Here is a 24,110-nt window from a genome sequence, read left to right as displayed (position 1 = left end):
ATAATGAGGGAATAACACACACCTGGCCATAGAACAGCTCAGCATCCAATTGTCCCATTACTTTTGGTCCCTTAAAAAGTGGGAGGCACATATACAAACTGTTGCAATTCCTACACGTTCACCTGATTTGGATGTAAATACCCTCAAATTAAAGCTGAAAGTCTGCAGTTAAAGCACATCTTGTTCATTTCATTTAAAATCTATTGTGGTGGTGTATAGAGCCAAAAAGATTAGAATTGTGTCGATGTCCCAATATTTATGGACCTGATTGTATGTCCGGGGTCGCGACATGAAAATTCTGTCTGCCAATTTCTCATTGACCTTTTCTCAAATTCAGAGGTACGTGAGGCTCTCATGGACACAACGTCGAGTGAGTGACAGAAGGGGAACCATATGCATGGAAAACAGTGTCAGATACTGATGTCATTCTGAGTGAGTTTGGTTAACATTTTAATAGATCGTTCATCTTGTTAATGAAATTATGCAACGAGCACTGCTACGGGTTAAATAAAACTCTCTCCCCAGCAAAATTTTCACTTTTAGCGGCAAGAGAACTGATCCATTGTCAAATTATAATAATATCTAGTTTACAGGCAGTATCATCTGTGATTATTTTTTTAAAAGCTACTGTGGCCAGATGTGCGGTCCACCAATAATGTTAGCATGACATCAGTAGGAATGGCCACTTGTGACTTGTTACAGAGACTAGCGTAAATATGCAAAAATGTTGTTTGTGGTGTGAATGGGGCTTTATCTGTGTTTTTCTCTCAATAACGGAATTTTGACCAGGTATGAATTATATTTAGGTGAGATTTCTTCTCGAAAATACGGTACTTGTAAAACGACAACGTATGAAGTATAACCACAGGCTTCATTCACCTAGGGTGCTTTAATTTGATCAGGAGAATTAAGTTTAGCTTCTTCTACTGTATAAATAAGGCTTATGGCCAACATTCTGCCCACCATATTTTGTTATCTGCAGAGGAATGGAAGTCATACATTTTTGGAACGGCATGAGTGTGAGTAAATAGTGAGAAAACTGCTGTTGTAAAAACACTTGGAAATGAGGCACCCATGGCTCGAAGATGCAGGGGCCAGCAAAGGTTTTGGGGTCATTGTTAGCTACACTCGAGCCCTATATGCCCAGAAATTCTATAATTAACATCATCAGCTGCTTCCCATATTTTCCAATATACCCCCCCCCCCCCACACACACACACACTCCCACATAGTCCAGAAGGTATTTTCCCAGAGGCTAACTCCTCCCGTGACATGTATCACCTTGAGAGGGGGCAGAGCATCGGCATCTGTCCTCTGGCAGCTTCGCTTAGTGCTGACCCGTTTCCGCCGCTTCCGGAGAACCACATATATTTGTACGTAGACGAGGAGGGTGACGATGAAGGGCACATAGAAAGACATGATGGAGGAGTAGACCACAAAAGCGGGGTTGGCGATCTCACACACAGCATCGTCACGTGTAGCTGAGGTTTGAGAAAGATGGTGCACAATAAATAATAGTTGCAAACTAATTAGTTCAGTGAGGCACTGGCAAATATCTGTATAGCACATTTCCCATAACAATTGCAAATTAGCATAAGATTATAATTAGATAATAAACATACTGAAAAATTGATAACATGATCACAACAGTGTTGGGTGAATCTGTTCACCCAAAAATGAAAATGTCATTATTTGCACACCATTATGTTGTTCCAAACATGTATGTTATTTTAGTAACACTTTCTATGAAGCCCATTTTTTATAATGCATTGTAAAGGCATTGCAATGCTTTCATAATATCTCATAACACATCTTATAATATGTTATAACTTTTGATAAATAATTATAACTACATCAAATACATAATAATGCTTACCTAAAAAGTATGATGCATTATAACACATTAAAGATCCATAAACACATTTTATCCTCAGACATTTTAATGTAATATATAGAGAGTATAATATGCCACAACATAAACTTGTAACAAAATGCATTGCAAGTCAAGCTTATACAATGGAATTTATAGAAAATTGCACAGAATACAAAAGGAACATTCATTCACAATGTAAGTTTTGAGAAGTAAAGAAATACACTTGTAAAGCTACAAGGTTAAAACATGTTATGTCTTATAATGTCATATAACCACGTAAAAACATCTTGTTGATATTAATAAAAAGACTTTGATTTAGTCACTTAACATACAGCATACCTATTATATGTAGTGTATATAATAGAAATATATATAATACTTTATAACTTCTACAGATACAATTTGATGTTAGTCATGTTATAATGCATTATATTAGGTCGAACTGTAAATAGGTAAGCATTATAATGCTTTACAACTGTGGTTACATACATAGTTACATATAAGAAATTACAAATACATTATAATGCATTTATAATGCCTTTACAATGCATTTCAAATATCGGCTTCATAGAAACTGCCATCATTCTTTTTTTTCTTCTATGGAACACAAAATAAGGCATTTTGAAGAATGTTCATGCATGTTTAAAAAAAACACCATAACAGTAATCCATATGATTCATGCACTATATACAAAATCTTCTCAAACTTCTCATTGTGTGTTGTGACTAAAAGTCATGACGTCATGTCACAGAACCAATAAGGTTTGTTTTCAACCCATATTTGATTTCAGTGCTGTTTACAGAGTTTATCAATGATTTGATTTTAATTGAGAGTGAATGACTATTTCATTCTGTTCATCACACAAAGTGATTGTATGGCTTCAGAAGACTTTTAAATAAAAAGCATTGATTGTATCAATTGCTTTTACCGTGGTTTTATAATATTGTTTTGTCCTTTTTGGAGCTTGACAGACCCAGAGTCACTATTCACATCATTAGTGTATATGGTGAATAAACCCAGTGAAGGCCTGTGAAATGGCTCCATTTGTGATCCACGAAAGACAGTCATACATACACAATGAAAGATCTATATCCACTGGCAGGTGAGAGCAAATTTTTTTTTATTTTATTACCTGTGTTATTTAACCCAAACAGCAGGGGGCAGGAAATGGTGAACGAAAGCACCCAAACCACCGAGATCATTACAGTGACTCGTCTCTTGGAGCTGTAGCGTGCGTTGTACAACATCGGCATGGCAACAGCTGTGTACCTGCAAGAGCAGCCCAGAGGGAAGGGATGAAGTTTTGCATTAAGCCAGACAAACAGAGAACGTAACAATGATAGCAACACCAGACCAGCTGTTTTGCAACATCAAAGAATTTATTGTGCCATCATCTCCCTTGCTTTAGTAATTGTAATACAACCTAAACATAATCACCACCATTACCATTATCATTTCCATAGCTTCAGGATCTTCCTATTCCACCAAAAGCTTTTATACTCCCTAACCACGTACACACTGTTAAATACGGTTGTCACTCGTTTTCTGAGTGCTTAATCCTGTTCAGTTCACACATAATACAGTATTGATTTTTACAGGAGTGACTACCACAAATTCACTCCTGAAAAATTCAGGTAGTAACAACTAGATTTTTATTGAAGCCATTCATTAAAAGCATTGTGTTATAATGTTCTCACCCTCAGGTTGTTCCAAACCCATATTAATTTCTTTCTTCACACAAAAGATCATCATGGTTACTGTTGTAACCTCCGTTCCCCGAGGGAGGGAAGGAGACGGTGTGTCGAATGAAGTGACGCAAGGGGTCTTCCTGGGATGCCAAACGTACCTCTGAGCTTGAGAAAAGGCCAATGTCAAGTTGGAAGACAGAATTTGCATGCCCCGCCCCAGACATACGGGTATAAAAGGAAGCGGGGAAGAAAGTGTCAGTCAGGATTTTACACTGAGGAGCCGAAAATAAGGTACGGCTGTTTACAGTGGTAGGTCTAGAGCGGGGCTGCCCAAGGGAAACGTGGGTCCACTGACAGGGGGACCATACCGTGGGAAATACATCACGGGGAGTTTGCCTGAGAAGGGAACTAAGCCCGTGGAGCCCGACCCCAGTACAGAGCACCTGTGACTCGTAGTGGGTCTGGACTCGAATTGCTCCACTGAATTTGCAGGCCAGAAGGCTAGAGAGGACAACATCCAGGGTGCGACGCTTAGTGGCTAACCTAGGATAGAACGCGAACTGGATCAACTTGGTGAAGGGTGCTGTGTGCAAGCGGATCACCCGATCAGTTGTGCCGCTTTACCGAGTTCTACCGGCTCGGACCTGACAAAACACGTGACGAGACCGACTCAACCCGGAGATTGTAGAATCTGGCAAAGGTATTGGGTGTTGCCCAGCCCGCTGCTCTGCAAATGTCTGCTAGTGAGGTGCTGTTGGCCAGTGCCAAAGAGGATGCCACACTTCTCGTCGAGTGTGCTCGAACCTGCAAGGGGGCGGGCACGGCCTGTGTCTGGTAGGAGAGATAGCGTCAACGATCCTGTTTGGAGACCACGTTCCCTTTCCGCCATCCGCCGAAGCAGATAAAGAGCTGCTCAGAACATCTAGAGCTCTGCGTGCGGTCCAAATAGATACGCAAAGCACGTACCGGACACAGCAACGAGAAGGCTGGGTCTGCCTCCTCCTGTGGCAGCTTGCTTACAGGTTCACAACCTGGTCCCTGAAGGGGGTCGTAGGAACCTTGGGCACGTAGCCCGGTCGCGGCCTTAGGATAACGTGACAATGTGCCGGACCGAACTCCAGGCAGGTGTTGCTGACAGAGAACGCTTGCAGGTCCCCAACCCTCTTGATGGAGGCTAACGCGATCAGCAGGGCCATCTTCAGGGAGAGGGCCTTGAGCTCAACCAGCGCGATGGGTTGGGCAGCAAAAGCTACGCGTCCGAACTCCACGAGAGGGGCACTAACAGGACGATCACTTTTGATGTACCGGGCGGGGCTTCGCGGTGGGGAGCAGGTAATGGCGCGTAGGGAGGCAAAAGAGCGTCCCTATGCTTGGGTGCTGAGAAAAGACTCAAAGCACTTACCTCCCTCCGCGCACCTGGCAGGGGGAGGGTTAGAGACTAAGGAAGAGTTCCCAGAGAGGTGTCTTTGAAACTCGTCAGTGCTGGCCTGCCAGGGCAGAGCAGTCGCAGGTCCATAGGTAAGAGAGCTGCGTCTGGGGAGCCAGGACTGTAGAGTTTAGGGGCTGGATGACCCAGGGTGTGAGGAAATCACTCTTTATTGAGAATGTGGGTGCCGCAGCCCGAAGGTGGTGTGGCAAATGAAACAAGGTTTCTCCTCCCGGCCCTCCACCGGGGGACGGAGTGGTCTTGGTACCAGATCTGGAGCGAATGTTTGACTACCTGGGTCACCCGTCTCAGGAGCGCTTCGGAGCTTTCCTGGTCCTGGAAGTGGTCCTGGAGATGGGGGGGTGTACGCCGCCTGTGAGGTGCTCGACACTGGTGCTGAGAGCTGGGCCCGGGTTGAGGCGGAGCTACCTGTTGTTTAGCTGCAGGGGAGTTGTTTACCTGTTGTATAGCCGCAGCCCTCGGCGAGCAGGGGGGTGGTTTGGTGGCGCCGCGGCAAGATGTGCCATCCGCTACTTCGCCAAAAACTGCTGGGCGAAGTCGTCGATGGTGTTGCTGAAGAGGCCAAGCTGGGAGACGGGGGCATTGAAAAAGTGTGCCTTGTCAACGTCATGCATCTCGACCATGTTCAGCCAGAGAGGAGGCTCCTGGACCATGAGGGTGGCCATCGCCTGCCCGTGTGGCTCTGAGAGAGAGGTCGGCGGCAGAGTGCATTTCTTGCAGCACGTCGGGGTCGGAACTACCCAGGTGCAGATCTTTGAGTGCCTTGGCTTGGTGAACTTGCAGGAGAGCCATGACATGCAGGGCGGAGATGACCTGTCTGGTGGCGCTGTAGACTTTCGAGGTCAGTGATGACGTCATTCTACAGGCTCTGGAGGGGAGTACCGGTCCCAACAGGTGGCGGCGTTCTTGGGACACAAGTGGGAACTCAAACTCTTTTAGAGGAAATAAGCTCATTTAGGAGGAGAAACACTCTTTCAGGCAATGAAAGCACTGTTGATGCACCTAGGGGCATGGACTGCATAGCGTGCAGAGAGAGATAGCCAGCTGGCAACACACCGTAGATCCAACAGCAGTGCTTATCACCAGTAGAGGTAGGTATTGTTGAGAAACAACTTAAGATGTCCAATGGGAATTCATTAGCACTATAAAAACCTGTCTAGACAAACAGAGTACTTAAATATTTATCTTTTTTGCACCAAAAGTGATCATATCCCTTTTAGAAGACAGCTGGACTCGTATGGATGATGTTTATGCTGACTATCTGTTCTATTTGGAGCTTCAAAAGTTGAATCAATATCCACTTGCATTTAAGGACCTACTGACTGAGTTAAGATATGTTTCTAATTTTTTTCAAATGTTTTCTTTTGAAGAAAGAAAGTCATTCACACCTATATATTATGAGGGTGAGTAAATAATGAGAGAATTTTCATTTTTGGGTGAAATATCCCTTTAAGTATATATTTCACCATATTTGAACCCTTTTTTAAAATTAAAAGTTGTATTAGTTAACATTAGTTAATGCACTATGAACTAACATGAACTAGGAATAAACAATTGTATTTTTATTTACTAACATTAACAAATATGAACAAATTATGAAAAACGTATGTTGTTTCAGCCGTTGTTTAATGTTTGTTCATGATACCTAATGCTTTAAATAATGTAAACGAACATAACCTTGTTTTAAAGTGTTCCCTGAACTACCTTTATTAGACTTTTGGGTGATTTATTTTTTATTTTTTATTTTTTTCACAATCATCTGTTATTGTATTGAAAAGATGGACCAGGTTGTTCATTAAAACATCTCAAACAAACACAAGAAATTCATGAAAAAATATGTGTAATTTATGACAAAATTTCCCTTATTTTGGGACATTTTACTGACATTTAGACTAGTTGCGGTGCTAGAAAATCGCAAAATCCCAATTGAATTTTTGGACACCAGCCCTGCGGTCTAGGCAGGGGCAGACTGGCGAATCGGAAGCACCAGGTTTTCCCGGTGGGCCAATGGGTGATTTGGGCCAGCCTGCTGACAAGCCACTACAATGGCTTTTATTTTTAAACTGCTTATACATTGGAGCTCATATTCGTACTCATATTTGAGTGTTTCAACTACCTCGTGTGCACTTTATTATTTGACATACAAATCACAATAATGGTGACAACCAAAAACAACATATTAAGTACAAAATGAGAAATAACTGTTACTGAACTATATAAGAAAGTTACTGAACAAATAGAATAACAGCAGTGTAAATTATATCAGCAAACAGTAAAGCTATGAGCAGTACATAGACAGTTGCATAATTAATTAATACCGCAAAGCCTTTCTGGGAGCTGAAAAGCGGCTTACTGAATAATGCTCCTGCCTGATAAACAGGCAGAAAATAAGTCATGATAAATATTACTTTGTAGCTATTTGAGTCTTTGAAGCTTACTTTTTTTAAAGGATAGCAATAACAGCGTTTGTTAAAGTATAGGGCCTATTCTCAAGAATAATCTAGGGGAATTAATTAAAACACTGAAGATATAAAGATGCAACAAACTCAAATAGAGTGAAAATATAAGCAATTAATCTGCATAATATGTGCAAAGAACTACACTTTAAGAGGCAAGTTTCTTTTATTTAACATATATTTATATTGGTACGTATTCTGGCCAACTTTGTTTTTGTTTTTTAAATGACATGAAATTTTAAGCAGTCATTATTGTCCTGCTGTGTGACACTTTCTTTATCTATTTTAAACATTTTATGATCTTATATAGCTATATGCACACACACACACACACACACACACACACACACACACATATATATATATATAAAATATATTATTATTATACTTGTTGTTTCCACAACCTCCTATTAACTAAGGCAATAGTTTATTTGCACTTCTGGAAAAAAGTTGAAAGGTGATTAAGATCTATTTGCTGATTTGTCACAGCACCTAAAAAACACACTCTCCCCTTGCACTTTCATGTAAATTTTAACCAAACATCTGTATGTTGAGAAACCTTTCGGACATGTTATTTGTCTGAACTATAAAGTGCTTATTTTTCTTGTTTTCTCCAACAAAAAAAAATAAATAATAATTCAGTGGTTTTAAATGTTTAAAGTTATGACAATTTGTTCACTGGTGGGGCCTGTTGTCATGACTAGCAGTCAATAGAAATTTATTTTTTTCCAATTCAAAATTTTGAAATTGAGCCGTTAAATGATATAAACAAGCCGGTGTGTTATGATGTTGTGCAGGGTTTGGTGGGTCACTCAGGGCCAGAATATCAAGGCCAATTATTAGGTGTGATAATTGACAGTGAAAGTGGCTTATTTATGCAACCCTTGATGATTGAGCTGATTGAGTGCAGATGTGGTGAATTAGAAATCGGGTGAAGAGGAGTAGAACACTGAGGGAGGTAGAGAGCCAAAGGGAGGCGTGACACACGTTGTGGTAAATTACTTTTTTAAATATATCTAAGTTCCAGCATGATTTTTAACAATTCAACTCAACTGATTGGATTGAAAAACATCTTAAGACTGGCAGAGATATGATAAATCTATAAAATTCAAATACCTCACCATCTGCTGGATGATATGTAATTGATCTGTAGCATTCCTGTCATTTAGAAGAATCATAATTCTATTTTCTTTGAACTGATAGGAGAACCTACCTGTCGATACTAATAGCACACAGATTAAGAATACTGGCTGTGCACATCATGACGTCCAGTGTGACAAAGATGTCACAGTGGATTTTACTGAAACGCCACTCTCCCACCACCTGCAATATACAAAAACACACGCACGTACACACACACAGTTTTGAAATGGCAAGTTCAATTATTTGTTGTTGACAACATCAAGAACAATGCTAATTAAACTTTAAAACCTGGCCAATATAAATACAGTAATTTTTAATAATGAAGGATATGGAGTGCATTGGAAAAACCTCATACATGAATACAAATGTTGTTCTGGAATATGGAGTATATAAGTTTATAGCACAAGAAAATTTTTCAACAATGATGTGACCCTGTTCACCAGATAATGACATTTTAAATCTTGAATATCAATTAATGATACTTTTCTGTAACGTACAGTATAATTTACAGTGCTATTATTGCTGATAAAGAAATATATGTTTCTCAGAACAAATTATATTTCCTGATAAGCACTCTTGCAATGTGTTGCAGTCTTGTCATGTGGGTCAGGCTGTATGACTGATTTGGCAAAAAAGCAAATAAGGATGAGCAACATAGTCTCATAAGAATTTATAATAATTGATACAAAATGGCAAAATCAAAAGATATTGTGTGATTTGGCTCATACAAAAGATGCAACCTTTATTGAACATCACTCATGTGTTCACTTATCCCTTACAGCCTCGTTGTCATTCCCATTAAAATACAAAGATGGTGCTGGCATGAATAAGGTGGTGGATAGCTAGTGGTGCATATTGGAAAATCGTTTGTCTGTAAGAGACCACATGGCTTTATGACTTGGAATATTTTTAAATAAAGTCATTCATGATTGAAGAATGCAGTTCGTTTGTATATTATGTAATGGATATCCCACATTTGAAATCTCAATGCCTTTTTTTAAGCCCTATTAATAAGCCATCAATACACACAATCAGTGTGACGATATATGTGCACCGTTTTTATGAAATATTCAAGTTTGCACATATACAATGCAAGGGATTAAATAATCACTCAAAAAAGTGTAACAGGACTAACAGCACTTGAGAGGTTGGGTATATATTCATGCCTTATTAATGTTTTATGAAAGACTATTTACTCCATCATAAGCCCATTTTGATTTGAATGAATGAAACTGTATTAGATAACACATTAGCATATGCTTCTTTCACTCCCTGTAATTTAACTAAATGTTTTTTATATAATGCATTATAATATGAATTACATTAAAAAGATTCCTTATACTGTATACTTGTTTACATTTCTTTAATTATTTATGAAAACGTTGTCAAAATGCATTATGTTATAGTTGTTTAGCTTTAGTTACTATTTACAGTTGAAGTCAGTTTACATTTACACTGAGGTTGAAGTCATTAAAACAAATTTTTTTAATCACTCCACAGATTTAATATTAGCAAATGATAGTTTTGGCAAGTCATTTAGGATGTCTACTTTGTGCATGACACAAGTAATATTTCCAACAATTGTTTTCAGACAGATTGTTTCACTTTTAATTGACTATATCACAAATCCAGTGGTTCAGAAATTTACATACACAAAGTTAACTGTGCCTTTAAGCAGCTTGGAAAATTCCAAAAAATAATGTCAAGCTGTTAGACAGTTAGCCAATAAGCTTCTGATAGTAGGTGTAATGAATTGGAGGTGTACCTGTGGATGTATTTTGCTTGATATCATGGGGAAATCAAAAGAATCAGCCAAGACCTCAGAAATAAACTGTGGATCTCCACAAGTCTGGTTCAACCTTGGGAGCAATTTACAAATGACTGAAGATACCACATTCATCTGTACAAACAATAGTATGCAAGTATAAACTAGAATTGTGGCACTCCAGTTCGGACTCAAGAACGAATCACGAGTCCAATTTGAATGGACTTGGACTTGTCACTGAATCGGATGCATTTTTACTCGGACTTGACTCGTACTCTAGCCTTTCGGACTTGGTATTTTGTCCGACTGAGTCCATGGCATTTGTGATGCAATGAAAAACAAACAAACAAACAAAAAAATAATGTAACTTAGACCATACGTCCTCTTTTCCCCAGAAATGTCCTCTTTTTCAGACCTAAACAAAGTGTCTGGCCGGGATTTAAACATTTCCACTAAATGCCTGACATTTGGCTTTGCCTTCATATTGATGTCCTCTCTACAGTTAGAACTATCATACATTCTGTGTATTTGATACTGCACATCAGTTTTTATGTGTATATGTCCTTACGTGTGAATATTCTGGCTGAGAGCAGCAAAGTGAACTCTTTTTTTTTTTTTTTTTAAACTCTCTCACCCACACACCCGTGCTGTATTTGTGTGGGGGAAAGAGATCGCCATTCGCCAGATGTGCTCTGCTGCTCTTATCCAGAGATATCAATAACCTAAGTACACTTTAAAAAGTATGTTCCCCAACTCTGCAAATTATTATATGGAACACATGTTCCATTTAATAATCAGACTCACGCTTATGCAAAGTCATGCAAACTCAAAATGTTGACTATATCAAGACAATTCTAATTTACTATGTATCAGGGACATTTAAACTAATAAGACGGATGGAATAGACCATGATGGAAATTGTACAACTCAATCTTTCACATATTTGTAGCGCAACCTCTGTGTGTTACCTGTAAAGCACTTGCTATTTCAATGGCAAAAAAGTCAAAAATACAACAAAGAACACAAGTGAGGGGAGGAGTCTTTATTCACCTATTATCCATACTAAATATAATGTGAAAAGAACAAAATGTCAGCCCAAGGTGAGTTTGATCTTGACTTAGGGATGTAGGCTACACCTACATCGACACAGCAGGAATACTGAAAAGTATTAAGTGTAGTATATAAATTTTTTTAATGGTATCTGATCTTTTCTGTTTCTATTTTATGTTGTTGTATTTAATTTTATGGACATTATTAAATGTTATAATATTACCATTTATTAAATGTATTAAACACATGAAATGCATTTAATTACATTAAATGTATTTCACCCATAATTTTAAACTAAACAGAATGTACAAATCGAAAACACCAACACTAGTATAAACACCATGGGACCACACAACCATCATACCGTTCAGGAAGGAGACACATTCTGTCTACTAGAGATGAACGTAGTTTGATGTGAAAAGTGCAAATCAATCCCAGAACAACAGCAAAGGGCCTTGTGAAGATGCTGGAAGAACAGGAAGACAAGTATCTATATCCACAGTAAGACAAGTCCTATATCAACATAACCTGAAAGGCTGATCAGCAAGGAAGATGCCGCTGCTCCAAAACCACCTTAAAAAAGCCAGATTACAGTTTGCAAGTGCACATGGGGAAAACATCTTGTTAGAGAAATGTCCTCCGGTCAAATGAAATGCAAATTTAACTGTTTGGCCATAATGACCATTGTTATGTTTGGAGGAAAAAGGGTGAGGCTTGTAAGCCGAAGAACACCATCCCAACCGTGAAGCATGGGGGTGGCTGCATCATGATGTGGGGGTGCTTTGCTGCAGGAGGGACTGGTGCAGTACACAAAATAGATGACATCATGGGGAATTATGTGGGAATATTTATTTAACATCTCAAGACATCAGCCAGGAAGATAAAGCTTGGTTGAAAATGGGCCTTCCAAATGGACAATGTCTCCAAGCATACCTCGAAATTTGTGACAAAATGGCTTAAGGACAACAAAGTCAAGGTATTGGAGTGGCCATCACAAAGCCCTGACATCAATCCGACAGAAGATTTGTGGGCAGAACTGAAAAAGCATGTACGAGCAAGGAGGCCTACAATGCTGACTCAGTTACACCAGTTCTGTCTGGAAGAATGTGCCAAAATTCTTATTGTGAGAAGCTTGTGGAAGGCTACCCAAAATATTTGACCCAAGTTAAATAATTCTTTAAGGCAAGGCTACTAAATAATAACATAGTGTATGTAAACTTCTGGTCTACTGGGAATGTGATAAAAAAATAAAAGCTGAAATAAATAATTCTCTCTACTATTATTCTGACATTTTAATTAAGTAGTGATCCAAACTGACAGGGAATGTTTTCTATGATTAAATGTCAGGAATTGTGAACAACTGAGTTTAAATGTATTTGGCTAAGGTGTATGCAAACTTCTGACTTCAACTGTATCTCTTAATTTATCTTTAAATGGCCATCAACTTTCCACATGAGTGTATTCAAAAAGCTGTCAGTGGTGCTCTTATGCTCTTAGTATGAATAAGTAAAAATGTACTTAATTTACAAGGAGAACTGTGTTTGAAGTATAGTATGCTAAGTATTGCATAAAACACTGTGTAGTTTTGATCCCATTTTATATATATATTTTTATTTCTATCTTAATTGTTGGCCTCCAATGTAGGTCTTTTTAGGAGCTGTATGTCATGAATACACTTTAATGCCTTTATGCTGCCTTTGTGTGAGGGAGGGGGCTTTCCACAAGCACACGATTTAAGTTAATTTAAGCAAAATTAAAAGTAATCGGTTATAGAATTGTAATTCAGGCAAATGTTGTAATGGTGTTAGCCCCATGTCAAGGCATTTTCTAAGAATAGGGTACAAATAGTGCCTAAAAATTTACATTGCAATGTGTGGGACATCGTGTGGTAACAAGGTTGTGCACAAAATTTGGGCTACAGCTAAATATTACTTTTTTGTTTATTAAGTTTAGATAATAATTAAACATTGCTTTTTAATGCAATGAAGTTTACAAATGGATATCAGGATGTAAAAAATATGACACATTTGTATGATTTTTATTGTTGGATACAGTTGAAAAACAGAAATTTGACTTAAATAATGTTATTTTTAATCAATTTATTGCAGATTTACATATCATACACTATCACATAGAACTTTAGTGTTTAAGATAGTGGATCTTTTGGTAAGGGCTCACCAAAACCTGACAAAATATGACCTATAAAATTTCCAATGAAATTCTGTTAAAGAAATTGATCCCCATGAAATTCAAGGGCGTGGTAACGGTTTCTGAGACACAAAGCAATCATCCAACCCTGCTGCATTCCACCATCAAGTGACTAGGGTGGGGGCGATATGGCTCCAAAATAATAACTCTATATTTTTCAGCCTATTTTTCAGATATTTTTTTATTCATCCAAACGACCATTGTGGCCAAGCAGATTTAAAATGTTTAATGAAATAAAAATCCAGTTCCCCTTCTGTCACTCACTCGACGTTGTGCCGAAATAAGTGACACAAAGGGGTCTTCCTGGGATGCCAAACGTACCCCTGAACCTGTGAAAAGGCCAATGTCAAGTTGGCAGACAGAATTTGCATGCCCCGTCCCGGATATACGGGTATAAAGAGAAGCGGGGCAGCGAGTGCCAGTCAGAATTTTTCTTTGGAGCCAAACGGTTGTGCAACAGCAAGCTGAGTTCACCACTGTTTCACTCACCTCTACTGGTGATAAGCACTACTTTTGGATCTACGGCGCTTTTCCAGCTGGCGTTCTCTGCAGTCTGCATTGCGTGCAGACTGCATCTGCACGCAATGCAGTCTATGCCCCTGGGTGCTTTGACAGCGTTTTCATTGCCTGAAAGAGTGTTTCTCCTCCTAAAAAGAGTTTATCTCCTCTAAAAGAGTTTGAGTTCCCACTCATAAAAGAGCAATACACAGCAGGCGTTGAACGTCCTTATCAGTGAGTCTTGAGTCAGTCTCGTCCCATGTTTTGTCAGGTCCGAGCCGGTAGAACTAGGTAATGCGGCACAACCGATGGGGCGTTCCGCTTGCACACAGCGCCCTTCACCAAGTTGATCCAGTGCACCTTCTATCCCAGGTTAGCCACTAAGTGTCACTCCCTGGATGTTCTCCTCCATAGCCTTCTGGCCTGCGAATTCAGTGGAGCAATTCACGTCCAGACCCACTACAAGTCAAAGGTGCTCTGTACTTGGGGTCGAGCTCCACGGGCTTAGTTCCCTTTTCAGGCAAACTACCTGTGTTGTATTTCATGCAGTACGGTCCCCCTGTTGGCAGACCCGCGTTTCCCTTGGGCAGCCCCGCTGCCCCGGTCGCCGTGCTTGTAGAGTCCCCTCTCATTAGGCTGGACCTACCACCGCTTACGGCTTCACAACCCTCGTGGTGTATTTGCCACATGTTTCATCCCCCTATACTGGGCAGGATGTGGCCTCCGCAGGGTCTTTTCCCCCTGAAAGAATAGCCCCAGCCGCTTCCCGTCCTATGTGAGAGACATAGTGAGAGAGAAGGCCGCGGCGGCTGGGCTTGCTCTCATGTTAGTCATGTAGCTCCTGTTCCCCCACTCAGGGGTGCGGGGAACCTAAGGTCTGTATGTGACATCCCTTTGGGGGCGTTGGGGAGGACTACGAGCAGCCTACGCAGTAGTCTCGACAGTTCACGTAACACGGTCAGTGCGTGGCGTTTTTATATGGGACCCCCTTGTGTCACTTCATCAAGTGAGTGACAGAAGGGGAACGTCATGGTTACTGTTGTAACCTCTGTTCCCCGAGGGATGGAATGAGATGTTGTATCTCTCCTGCCACAGCACAAGACCTACCACTATAAACGGCCGTACCTTATTTTCGGCTCTGCAGTGCAAAATCCTGACTGGAACTCGCTACCCCGCTTCCCTTTATATCCCTATTTCCGGGGTGTGGCATGCAAATTATGTCTTCCAACTTGACATTGGACTTTTCTCAGGTTCAGAGGTACATTTGGCATCCCACGAAGACCCCTTTGTGTCACATTAGACACAACGTCTCCTTCTTCCCTCGAGGAACTGAGGTTACAACAGTAACCATGACGTTAAAGATTATGAAGGCATGTTTTATACAGTTTTTCACCTAATTAACATAAGGAAGAACGGTGTTTGATTTATGATCTAATAAAGATCATTTCTATGGACAAATACAACAATACAGTATTGAAAAAAGAAACATTTACATATATTTTGATAAAAATGTTTTGTGTATGAATGAACAGGGTGTGTAAAAACTGTAACCTCTGTTCCCTGCGACACTAGGGGTCTCTCTTGAGAGCCTCGCGCATCTATGAACTTGAGAAAAGGCCAATGAGAAATTGGCAGACAGAATTTGCATGTCCCGTCCCCAGACATACGGGTGCAAAAGGGAGGGAAATGCGTCTGTCAATTCAGGATTTTGACCTGAGGAGCCGAGAATTAGGTTCGGCCAGAACAGTGGCTCGGTTTAGCATCGTGGCCGGGAGGACACAACGTCTCCTTCCCTCCATCAGGGAATGGAGGTTACAATATTAACCTAGAGGTTCCCCGTCTGTCACTCACTTCAATGTTGTGTCGAAGAAGCGACACTATGGGGTCCATATTAAATCACGCCATGTGCTGAATCGTGTATGTGCGCTGCTGACGCAGGGGCGGGCAGGCAGTTGCATGCCAAACCGACAGGCCATGTCAAACTGCACTTACCCTTCTGCACAGCCCCATAAAATCGTCATAACCTTCTGGTTCCTGACACCCTGAAGGGGGGAACAAGGTGACATGCCAAGCATGGGAGCAAGCCGGGCCAGCCACGCCTTTTCTCTCTGTTTCTCGCAGAGTCTTTTCCAACTCCTATTCTTTCAGGGGGAAAAGACCCTGCATAGATCACCACCTGCCCAGGCTGGGGGAGGTAAAGAGTGGCGGAATACATCACATGGATTTTCAGTCCACATTTGGAAGATCCTACCTGCTGAGAGGGAGGAGTTGCTACAAACACGGCGACCGGAGGGTAGCGGGGACTGCCCAAGGGAGACGCGGGTCTGCTCGCAAGGGGACCGTACCGCAGAAAATACACACAGGGGGATTAATCCACATGGGGGCCCATCCTGTGGAGCACCTATACCAGTACAGAGTAGTTTCAGTATTCATAGTGATTCAGGACGGGAAATTCCTCCGCTGAATTCGCGGACCAGAGGGCTAGGGAGGAGTCATCCAGGGAGCTGAGTTAGTGGGATCTCCTGGGATAAGGGGAAAGGCTCCTGTCCGTAGAAAACAAAGGTCTCCAGGGTTTGAATTTGGCAGCAGGCAGGGGTGATAAACACACGGTGCGTGCTTCTGCGCCATGCCCATCTAGGGACTCGAGTCTGGAGCCTGTGCTGAAGCAGTCTTTCGTGAAGATGTGAGGGGACAGGGACATGCCGAAGGGGAGGACCTTGTACTGTTATGCTTGGCTGTCAAACGCGAACCGTAGAAAGGGGCGGTGTCGAGGCAAGATAGAGACGTGGAAGTACGCATCCTTCAGGTCTACCACTGTGAACCAATCTTGATGCCGGGCACAAGTTAGGATGTGTCCGCCATTCTTGGGTATGATGAAGTAAGGGCTGTAGAGTCCCTTCATCTCAGCTGGAGGGACAGGCTCAATCGCATCTTTAAGTAGAAGGATCACAATCTCCACACGAAGGGTGTTGGCGTCTTCGACATGCACCGAGGTAAAGCGCACGCCGGCGAAAGGGGGCGGGGGCCTGGCAAACTGAATCGCGTAGCTGAGTCGATGGTCCTAGTCAACTAGCGCGACAGGTTTGGCAAGTGAAAGCCACGCATCCAAGCTCCATGCGAGGGGCACTAAGGGGACTATCATTTTCAACGTACCTGGCGAGGCTTCACAGCGGGGCAGGGCAGGTAGTGTGGCGTCAGGAGGCAAAAGAGAGAGAAGACTCAAGCACTTACCTTGCTCCGTGCACCCGCCAGGGGGAGGGTAGTGACTGAGGAGGAGGTCGCATGTAGGCCGGGGCGCAGCCGTCGTGGGTCCGGAGGCGTGGGGTCCGTGTCCGGGACTGCTGAAGTGTGGCACCGGGTTGCCGTGAAGATGGCATTGGCACCCTCTGTACGCCCCAAATCAACTTAATCGCCAGCTGCGCCGGCCCCAATCCCGTAGGAAGAAGGCGCGACGCAGGGGGCAGCTGAAGTGGCTTTCTCTCGTGAGGAAAGAAAGCCGTGACTGCAAAGTTGCCATGGCTATGTTCTCGCTCAGAACATGAACCATTCAGAAAACGCAGCCTGTGTTTGATCGCAGCCCAGGCACACGAGGCAGCTCTTATGACCGTCAGAAGTGGAGAGAAATTCAACCGCATCCAGGAACTACACATGGGCGGAAAGACATCTTTAAAAAGACGTGTCCTGAAAAGGACGTTCAACGTCAGCTGTGTATTGCTCTTTTAGAGAAAATAAACTCTTTTTAGGGAAAATAATCTCTTAAGAAGCGCTGTCGAAGAGCCCAGGGGCAAAGCTGCACTGTTGTGCAGAGAAGGAGAAAGCCGCTGATATGCACCATAGATCCAACAGCATACGCTCTGTAGAGATGACGTGAATAGTGTAGATTGCAGCTAGCTGATCGCACAACAGCTCGGCTCGGAAAAAAAATTCTCAATGGACAGACGCATTTCACACAGTTTATACCCGTATGTACAGGGGCGGGACGTGCAAATTCTGTCTGCCAATTTCTCATTGGACTTTTCTCAAGTTCAGAGATGCGCGAGGCTCTCAAGAGAGACCCCTAGTGTCACTTCTTCGACACAACAACGAAGTAAGGGACAGATGGGGAACTACAGCTTCACTTATATTTTGGAACCCAGTTAAATTATTATATATATTATTAATCATTGTACATTCATCATTATTATTATAACAAAATATTGAATTGCCATTATTACTTTGAGGATTTGTTTCATATAATAGTAATATACTGTAATTTCCGTTGCATTTACTTCATCTTCACCTGGAGCTTTTATTTTGGCGAAACACTGAAAGTACACTGCAGTGTCAGTATGTATTTGACAGTTTACCATGTTCATTTTTACAAATATCTGGTCAAATGCAGTCACTTGCTCTAATTCTGTTAAACTGTGTAGCACTTTTACATTTGTATAATAACTTTTAGTCGCTTTAAATGTTTGGAATTGTGCAAATGGGTGACACTGCAGCAATTTATTGTTCTGAAAATGGAAGCAATATAGCATTTGCATAGAATTTGTGTTATATTATGTGTGACTATATTAGGGTTATGTGTCCTCATCAATTGAACACTTGTTAGTTACTCACCTGGCACCTATTAACCAGCAGTAACTGGTACCAGGGGAAGGGATGCTGGAGGGTGGAAAAATTAGTGTGCCAATAGGAAAAGAAAGTCTTTCCAAAACAACTCTATAAATAAGCAAGACATTCTCCTTCAGCCTGGACAGAGTTCTCTAAGAAGATTGCTTTCTTATTTGTCTCAGGAGACATACATAATAATTATCCACCTCTAATCATTAACCAGTCAAACCGCTGACATCAACAGATTTCAGAATTTAAGGATATCTTTCGAAATGGAAATCAACAGTCCAGGAAGTTTACTTTATTCTCATCCTAATGTTCCCAATGTCCACTGTAGGATATTTGGTATGCGACATTTAGAAGGGAACTTTAAAGTGCCCTCTTTCTCCCACCATTATACGTAAGGGTAATTGGTATGCTAAATTTAGAAGGGAATTTAGGGTCTCAAAATATGTGAGCTATGAAATAAATTAAACTGTCCTTAATGTACATTATTAAGTAATGGAATTAGTCATGTTCGACAACCATTATAAATTGGATAAATTACAAATATCTAGATTATTTGAATAAATTCTCCACCATTAAAATCGTAAAATCCGCTCACAATTTCTACTGTAAGGATTTAGCTTTAATAAGTGAATAATAAGTTATGTAATTAATAAGATATGATTAATTCATTATTGGAGTGATATTATTCTCATGGCTTATTAAAAATAATATCATACATATTTAGGTACAGTTTTGAAGCAAAATCTTTTAGAAACAGGGATGAGATTATTAATCAAAATAAACCACAATCAATCATCTTTGAATACAGACAAAATGTATAACTATTCTAAACATAAATCTAATCTAATACATATATACATGAGACAGGTTGGTGATAAGAGTGACCGAATGTGAAATAAATGATCAATACAGTGAAAATGAACTTTATGAAATCTATTGACAATGCCTTAAGAACCATTTACCCTTCTTTGAGTCTACATTGATTAGGATTACCCAAAGTATTTAGCAAATACACCAGCACTTTGAGCACAATATTGGAGATGTACTTGTGTGTAATGGTGTTTCCTTGCATTCTTTGTGTTGCTTGGTTCTTGACTCTTGGTCGAAAGTTTGTTTCGTCGATGTTTTGGACCTCTGTAAGATCGGATATTTATTGTCTGTATGAATGATGAGGTTGGATTTGATGTGAGGTCTTAATTAACTTTATGTCTTGCAAATGGTACAAGAGGCATGACATTCGTTGTCATCAGCTTTTTCCACATATGCCAGCGCACATTTACATACTAAACATGACATTATACGTTTAGGTAACAAAACATGAAAATCCCTGGTTACAAATCATACTGGTTAATTCATTGGTTATACAACATGGATAAAACATTACACACATTTTAAAGATATATATCAGGCTATAATCATTATTTTGTCAATTATACAAGTTACCACATTTCAAAGCAATTGTCAGAATTGTCTAGCAAGCCTAGGTTTTGTATGAATCGTGTATTTAAATGCATTCTGTACATTTTAGAATGTTGATTCAGCAAAGTACTGTGACTTTGTGTGAGATGTTTCTGGATTAAGGAATGTCCCTTTTAAGATGCTGTTTGCTGAACCATGGTCACGATGTTACGTGATCTGATGAGTCTAAGTGTAGCAAACTGGTTTATTTTGGAGGACAGAAGTCTCTCGGGAACACCAAGAGTGTGTGTTCTGTATTTTATTGCTTTGAACTTTGAATTTAGGGACTCTTTGCAGATATGTCATATGGGATCTAGACAAGTCTCTTTGTTAGTTTTATTGGCCAGATGTGAGACTCACTGGCACCAATGTCTTTCCATTTATGAAGTCCTTAATCCTTAATTCCAGGATTAAGGTTGGGTACATCCTAGATTCAAATCATGTTATTTCAATTCTTCTACGTGTATAATACTACACCACCAACTTCTGTACTACAAGAAACATGGCAAGAGCATTGTGTTCATGCAGAACACTTTGGGGCAAACTTTTTACATGTGGTATTTAATCTTTCACTGGCCCACCCAGTCATTATCTTATGCCCCTATTCCACCAACTGCAAAAAGCTTACAGGCCTCGAAACTGTATCCAGTTTTTATTGATAATTTTTTATCTTTTTATTTTTTCTCAAATAAATACTGTTTTACAGTAGATGAGAGCTCCAAAATCGATGCATTTTTTATTAGGGCTGGGTGATATGTCTTAAATTATATCGCTATATTTTTCAGCATATTGATGGTATTATATATATATATATATATATATATATATATATATATATATATATATATATATATATATATCTTGATAATTAGGCATTTACTCTAAAATGGCTCAAAAGTGTTTGTTTGTTTTTTTAATCAGCAGAACCACAATTTCATCCAAACCAGCCACGTAGATTCAATATTTTAAAGACATTAAATTAAAATATAATATAATAATTTTTTCATTAAATAAACACAACGGAGAATGAAAATCAATCACTTTATATTTATGTTGCATATACAATGATGCATAGTAGTTTCATAAAAAGCATTATTTAAAATATTAATTATTTAAAAAATCCTTCAAATATTTTTACATTAATAAATTTTTCTGAATGAACAAGGAGTGCAAAGCTACTTCACTGATATATTTTTGAAACCCCAGTTGAATATTGCATAATACTAAATTATTAATGTGGGACACGTCAGGATTTATTATTATAATATAATGCTGAATTATCATTAATATTCTGATTATTAGATTTGCTTCACACAAAAGTATTTTATTTCTGTCCTTTTTACTTCACCTCCGCCTAGGGCTTTTATTTTGACCTCAAAAGTGCTGTCTGTCATATTTCAACTTCACAATGAGCTTTTGTTTTGACACAGAAAAGGAAATGTGTGTTTGACAGTTTACAATATTCAGCATTTTCTGAAATGCTGTAATCTCTTTTTCTGATATACAATACCGTGATTTGTAGATTTGTTTAATAACTTGCAGTGGAATAACTTACAAATTTTTGGAATGCAGGAATTCTTGAACCTGCATTACTTTGATTTCACAATGCATGTGAACTGATCTGATAATGCCATCATGTGCATACACACAATTCAGCAAGTCCCCGGTTTGTTCTGAATCACACACAGTCTGTGGGTAAATCTCAATGTGCCTTCTTTTGTGTTCTTACATTCTCGTGGACTCGTTCTATGTCATCGTTCACTGCCGAAGTTCGACTCCTATCCTCAAGAATGCAAGTATGAAGAATACAGGAAATGACCCGGATGTGTCCTTGGATTCGAGGATGCATCGGATGGTGACTTGTGGGCAAGAACACAGTACTACAGTGGCAGACGAATTATATTTATTGTTTTGTTTTTCCTCAAGAGTTTCCCACTGTAAGCTTGTGAAAGTCTGACGGCATGTGAGAATCGTTATTCTCCGTCAACATTTTATTTGAATTATTTTTAAAAGTTTTAATACACTAATAAACAGGGAGAGAACGTGTGTTTACAGACTTTATTCATTATCGAATGTGCTGTGATGGTTAATTGCACAACAGGAAGATCGCAGCACATCTCAAAGCTTGCAATAGATGTGTTCTACTTCCTCCTGTCCTTCCGAGTTCATTCTTCCAAGAATGCTTGGCAAGGCTGGTTTGAATAAGAATCTGTTCTCCACATTCTTTGATTTGAGATTCACCCTGTGTTTATCTGTCTTTTCACAGACTTTTGTGGATTGACTATCACATATGACCAACTCGCCAATTTTATGTTATTTCGACGTACTCTTTATGAAACATAATGGCCAAATAAAAGCAAATTAAAATCATTGTGATATTTATGATATTGGTACATTTTACATCATCAGCAAAATTATTTACATTATATAATTAATATTCAATATATCGCCCAGCCCTAGTGGGGAATTTGCCCACATTATGACAGACTTTTGAGTGAAATATTACTGTAAGTAAGAGTAAAAAAAAACGAGAACTAGGTGTGCCTCAAAGATGACAAAATATATAATCACTGGTGCTCATTGAAAAAAGAGGTAACACAACTCATGATAAAAGAAAGAGAGAAATCCAAGACACTCTTGTGGTTAAGTTAAAAAAAAAGCTTAGAACATCTTAAAATATGCTATTGGCCAACATGCTTCAGCTAAAAAGTTTTCATCAGGACACACTATTCCTTTTAGTGAATTTGATGCTAAAATAACACAGGCAACATGTGTAGATAAACAGCACTAGCAAGCGAGTGCAATTCATTCTTTGCCACTTTGTCATATCATACTGTAGCTAGAGGAAATCAGATTTTTTTCCATTGCAATAATAATTCTTATTTTTTCCCATGTCATATATACCATACTTACAGTATATACTCTTTTCAAGACCTACAGAAACTCTCTAGAGAAATATTTATGATGGAGGTCCCTTCTATAAGAAGGAAATAAAGTATCTTTACATTTGTGAGAAGTCATTGATCTGTTGTTATCTCACTGCCTCAGCCTACAACTTTCCACACCCACTTTCCTGAAGACCCACGTCCAAGTTTCAATGGACACCATGCACAATATCATCACTCTACTTTCAAATCCTAAATCACATCCTGTCAGATGTAATGGTCGAGATAACTCAACATTAATTATCTCAATGTTCCATCACTCTTGTCACTAAATCTTCGGTTCTGCTCAACACAAATCCCATTAACGTGGCTTAGTATTATAAAGCACTGACAGAATTCATCAGCTTTCATGTTCCTTATGCTATCCTTCATTAAATGCACAGATCACTGTGAGTGCATGTGTGCCAGAGCACATCTTTGTAAAGCAATTCATTATTTACAGGTAAACAGTGACAAGACAGCACTTTTTCTTTACACGGCCTCTCCATCTGCATGGACAGCTCAATACAGTGTGTCTGCAACACTGTCAGCAAACTCTCGAATGATTGAAGACATGTAATTGAACTTACTTTCTTAAAGCACTGAAGCAGTAACCAGATGTTCACTGCATTCACTATATGCTGTGCCTAATCCTTTTATGGGCAGCTATTTCATTATTAAAATCAGTGAGGCTCTATATAGGTAAACAAAGAGAGTGAGGACACAAACTGTTTGTAGCAAGTGTTACAATTTATTTTATAAGATGTAAGACTAATGATGTCCTCTGTGCGTAATCCTACCATATTGCATTGAGTACTATGCTATTGACCATTATTATAATATTATTTGTATATACAGTAGTATATGTGTTGTGGACAAATAAGGTTGTCTTGAATGATAAAAAGGAGAAGTATTTTTAAAATCTGCTTTAAAACATTTCACGTTCATAGTAATGTTATCTTTGTGTCTATTCTGCTTTCATAAATTTCATAAAA

The 24,110-nt window shown here is 39.7% G+C and overlaps 1 protein-coding gene across 1 annotated transcript in view; it reads right to left on the bottom strand.

The window, feature by feature from the left end:
- The window catches only part of LOC127642520 (D(2)-like dopamine receptor), a 119,605-nt gene that overhangs the window by 12,525 nt on the left and 82,970 nt on the right, over positions 1-24,110 (bottom strand). The window contains exons 3-5 of the mRNA XM_052125154.1: positions 8,678-8,787; positions 3,006-3,142; positions 1,282-1,481 (exon numbers count right to left, since the gene is read on the bottom strand). Of these exons, the coding sequence (XP_051981114.1) occupies positions 1,282-1,481; positions 3,006-3,142; positions 8,678-8,787 (447 nt within the window). The remainder of the gene's footprint in view (positions 1-1,281; positions 1,482-3,005; positions 3,143-8,677; positions 8,788-24,110) is intronic.

Source organism: Xyrauchen texanus, chromosome 4 (assembly GCF_025860055.1).
Source record: "Xyrauchen texanus isolate HMW12.3.18 chromosome 4, RBS_HiC_50CHRs, whole genome shotgun sequence".
Taxonomy (NCBI): domain Eukaryota; kingdom Metazoa; phylum Chordata; class Actinopteri; order Cypriniformes; family Catostomidae; genus Xyrauchen; species Xyrauchen texanus.
This window is presented reverse-complemented; position numbering and strand designations above follow the sequence as displayed.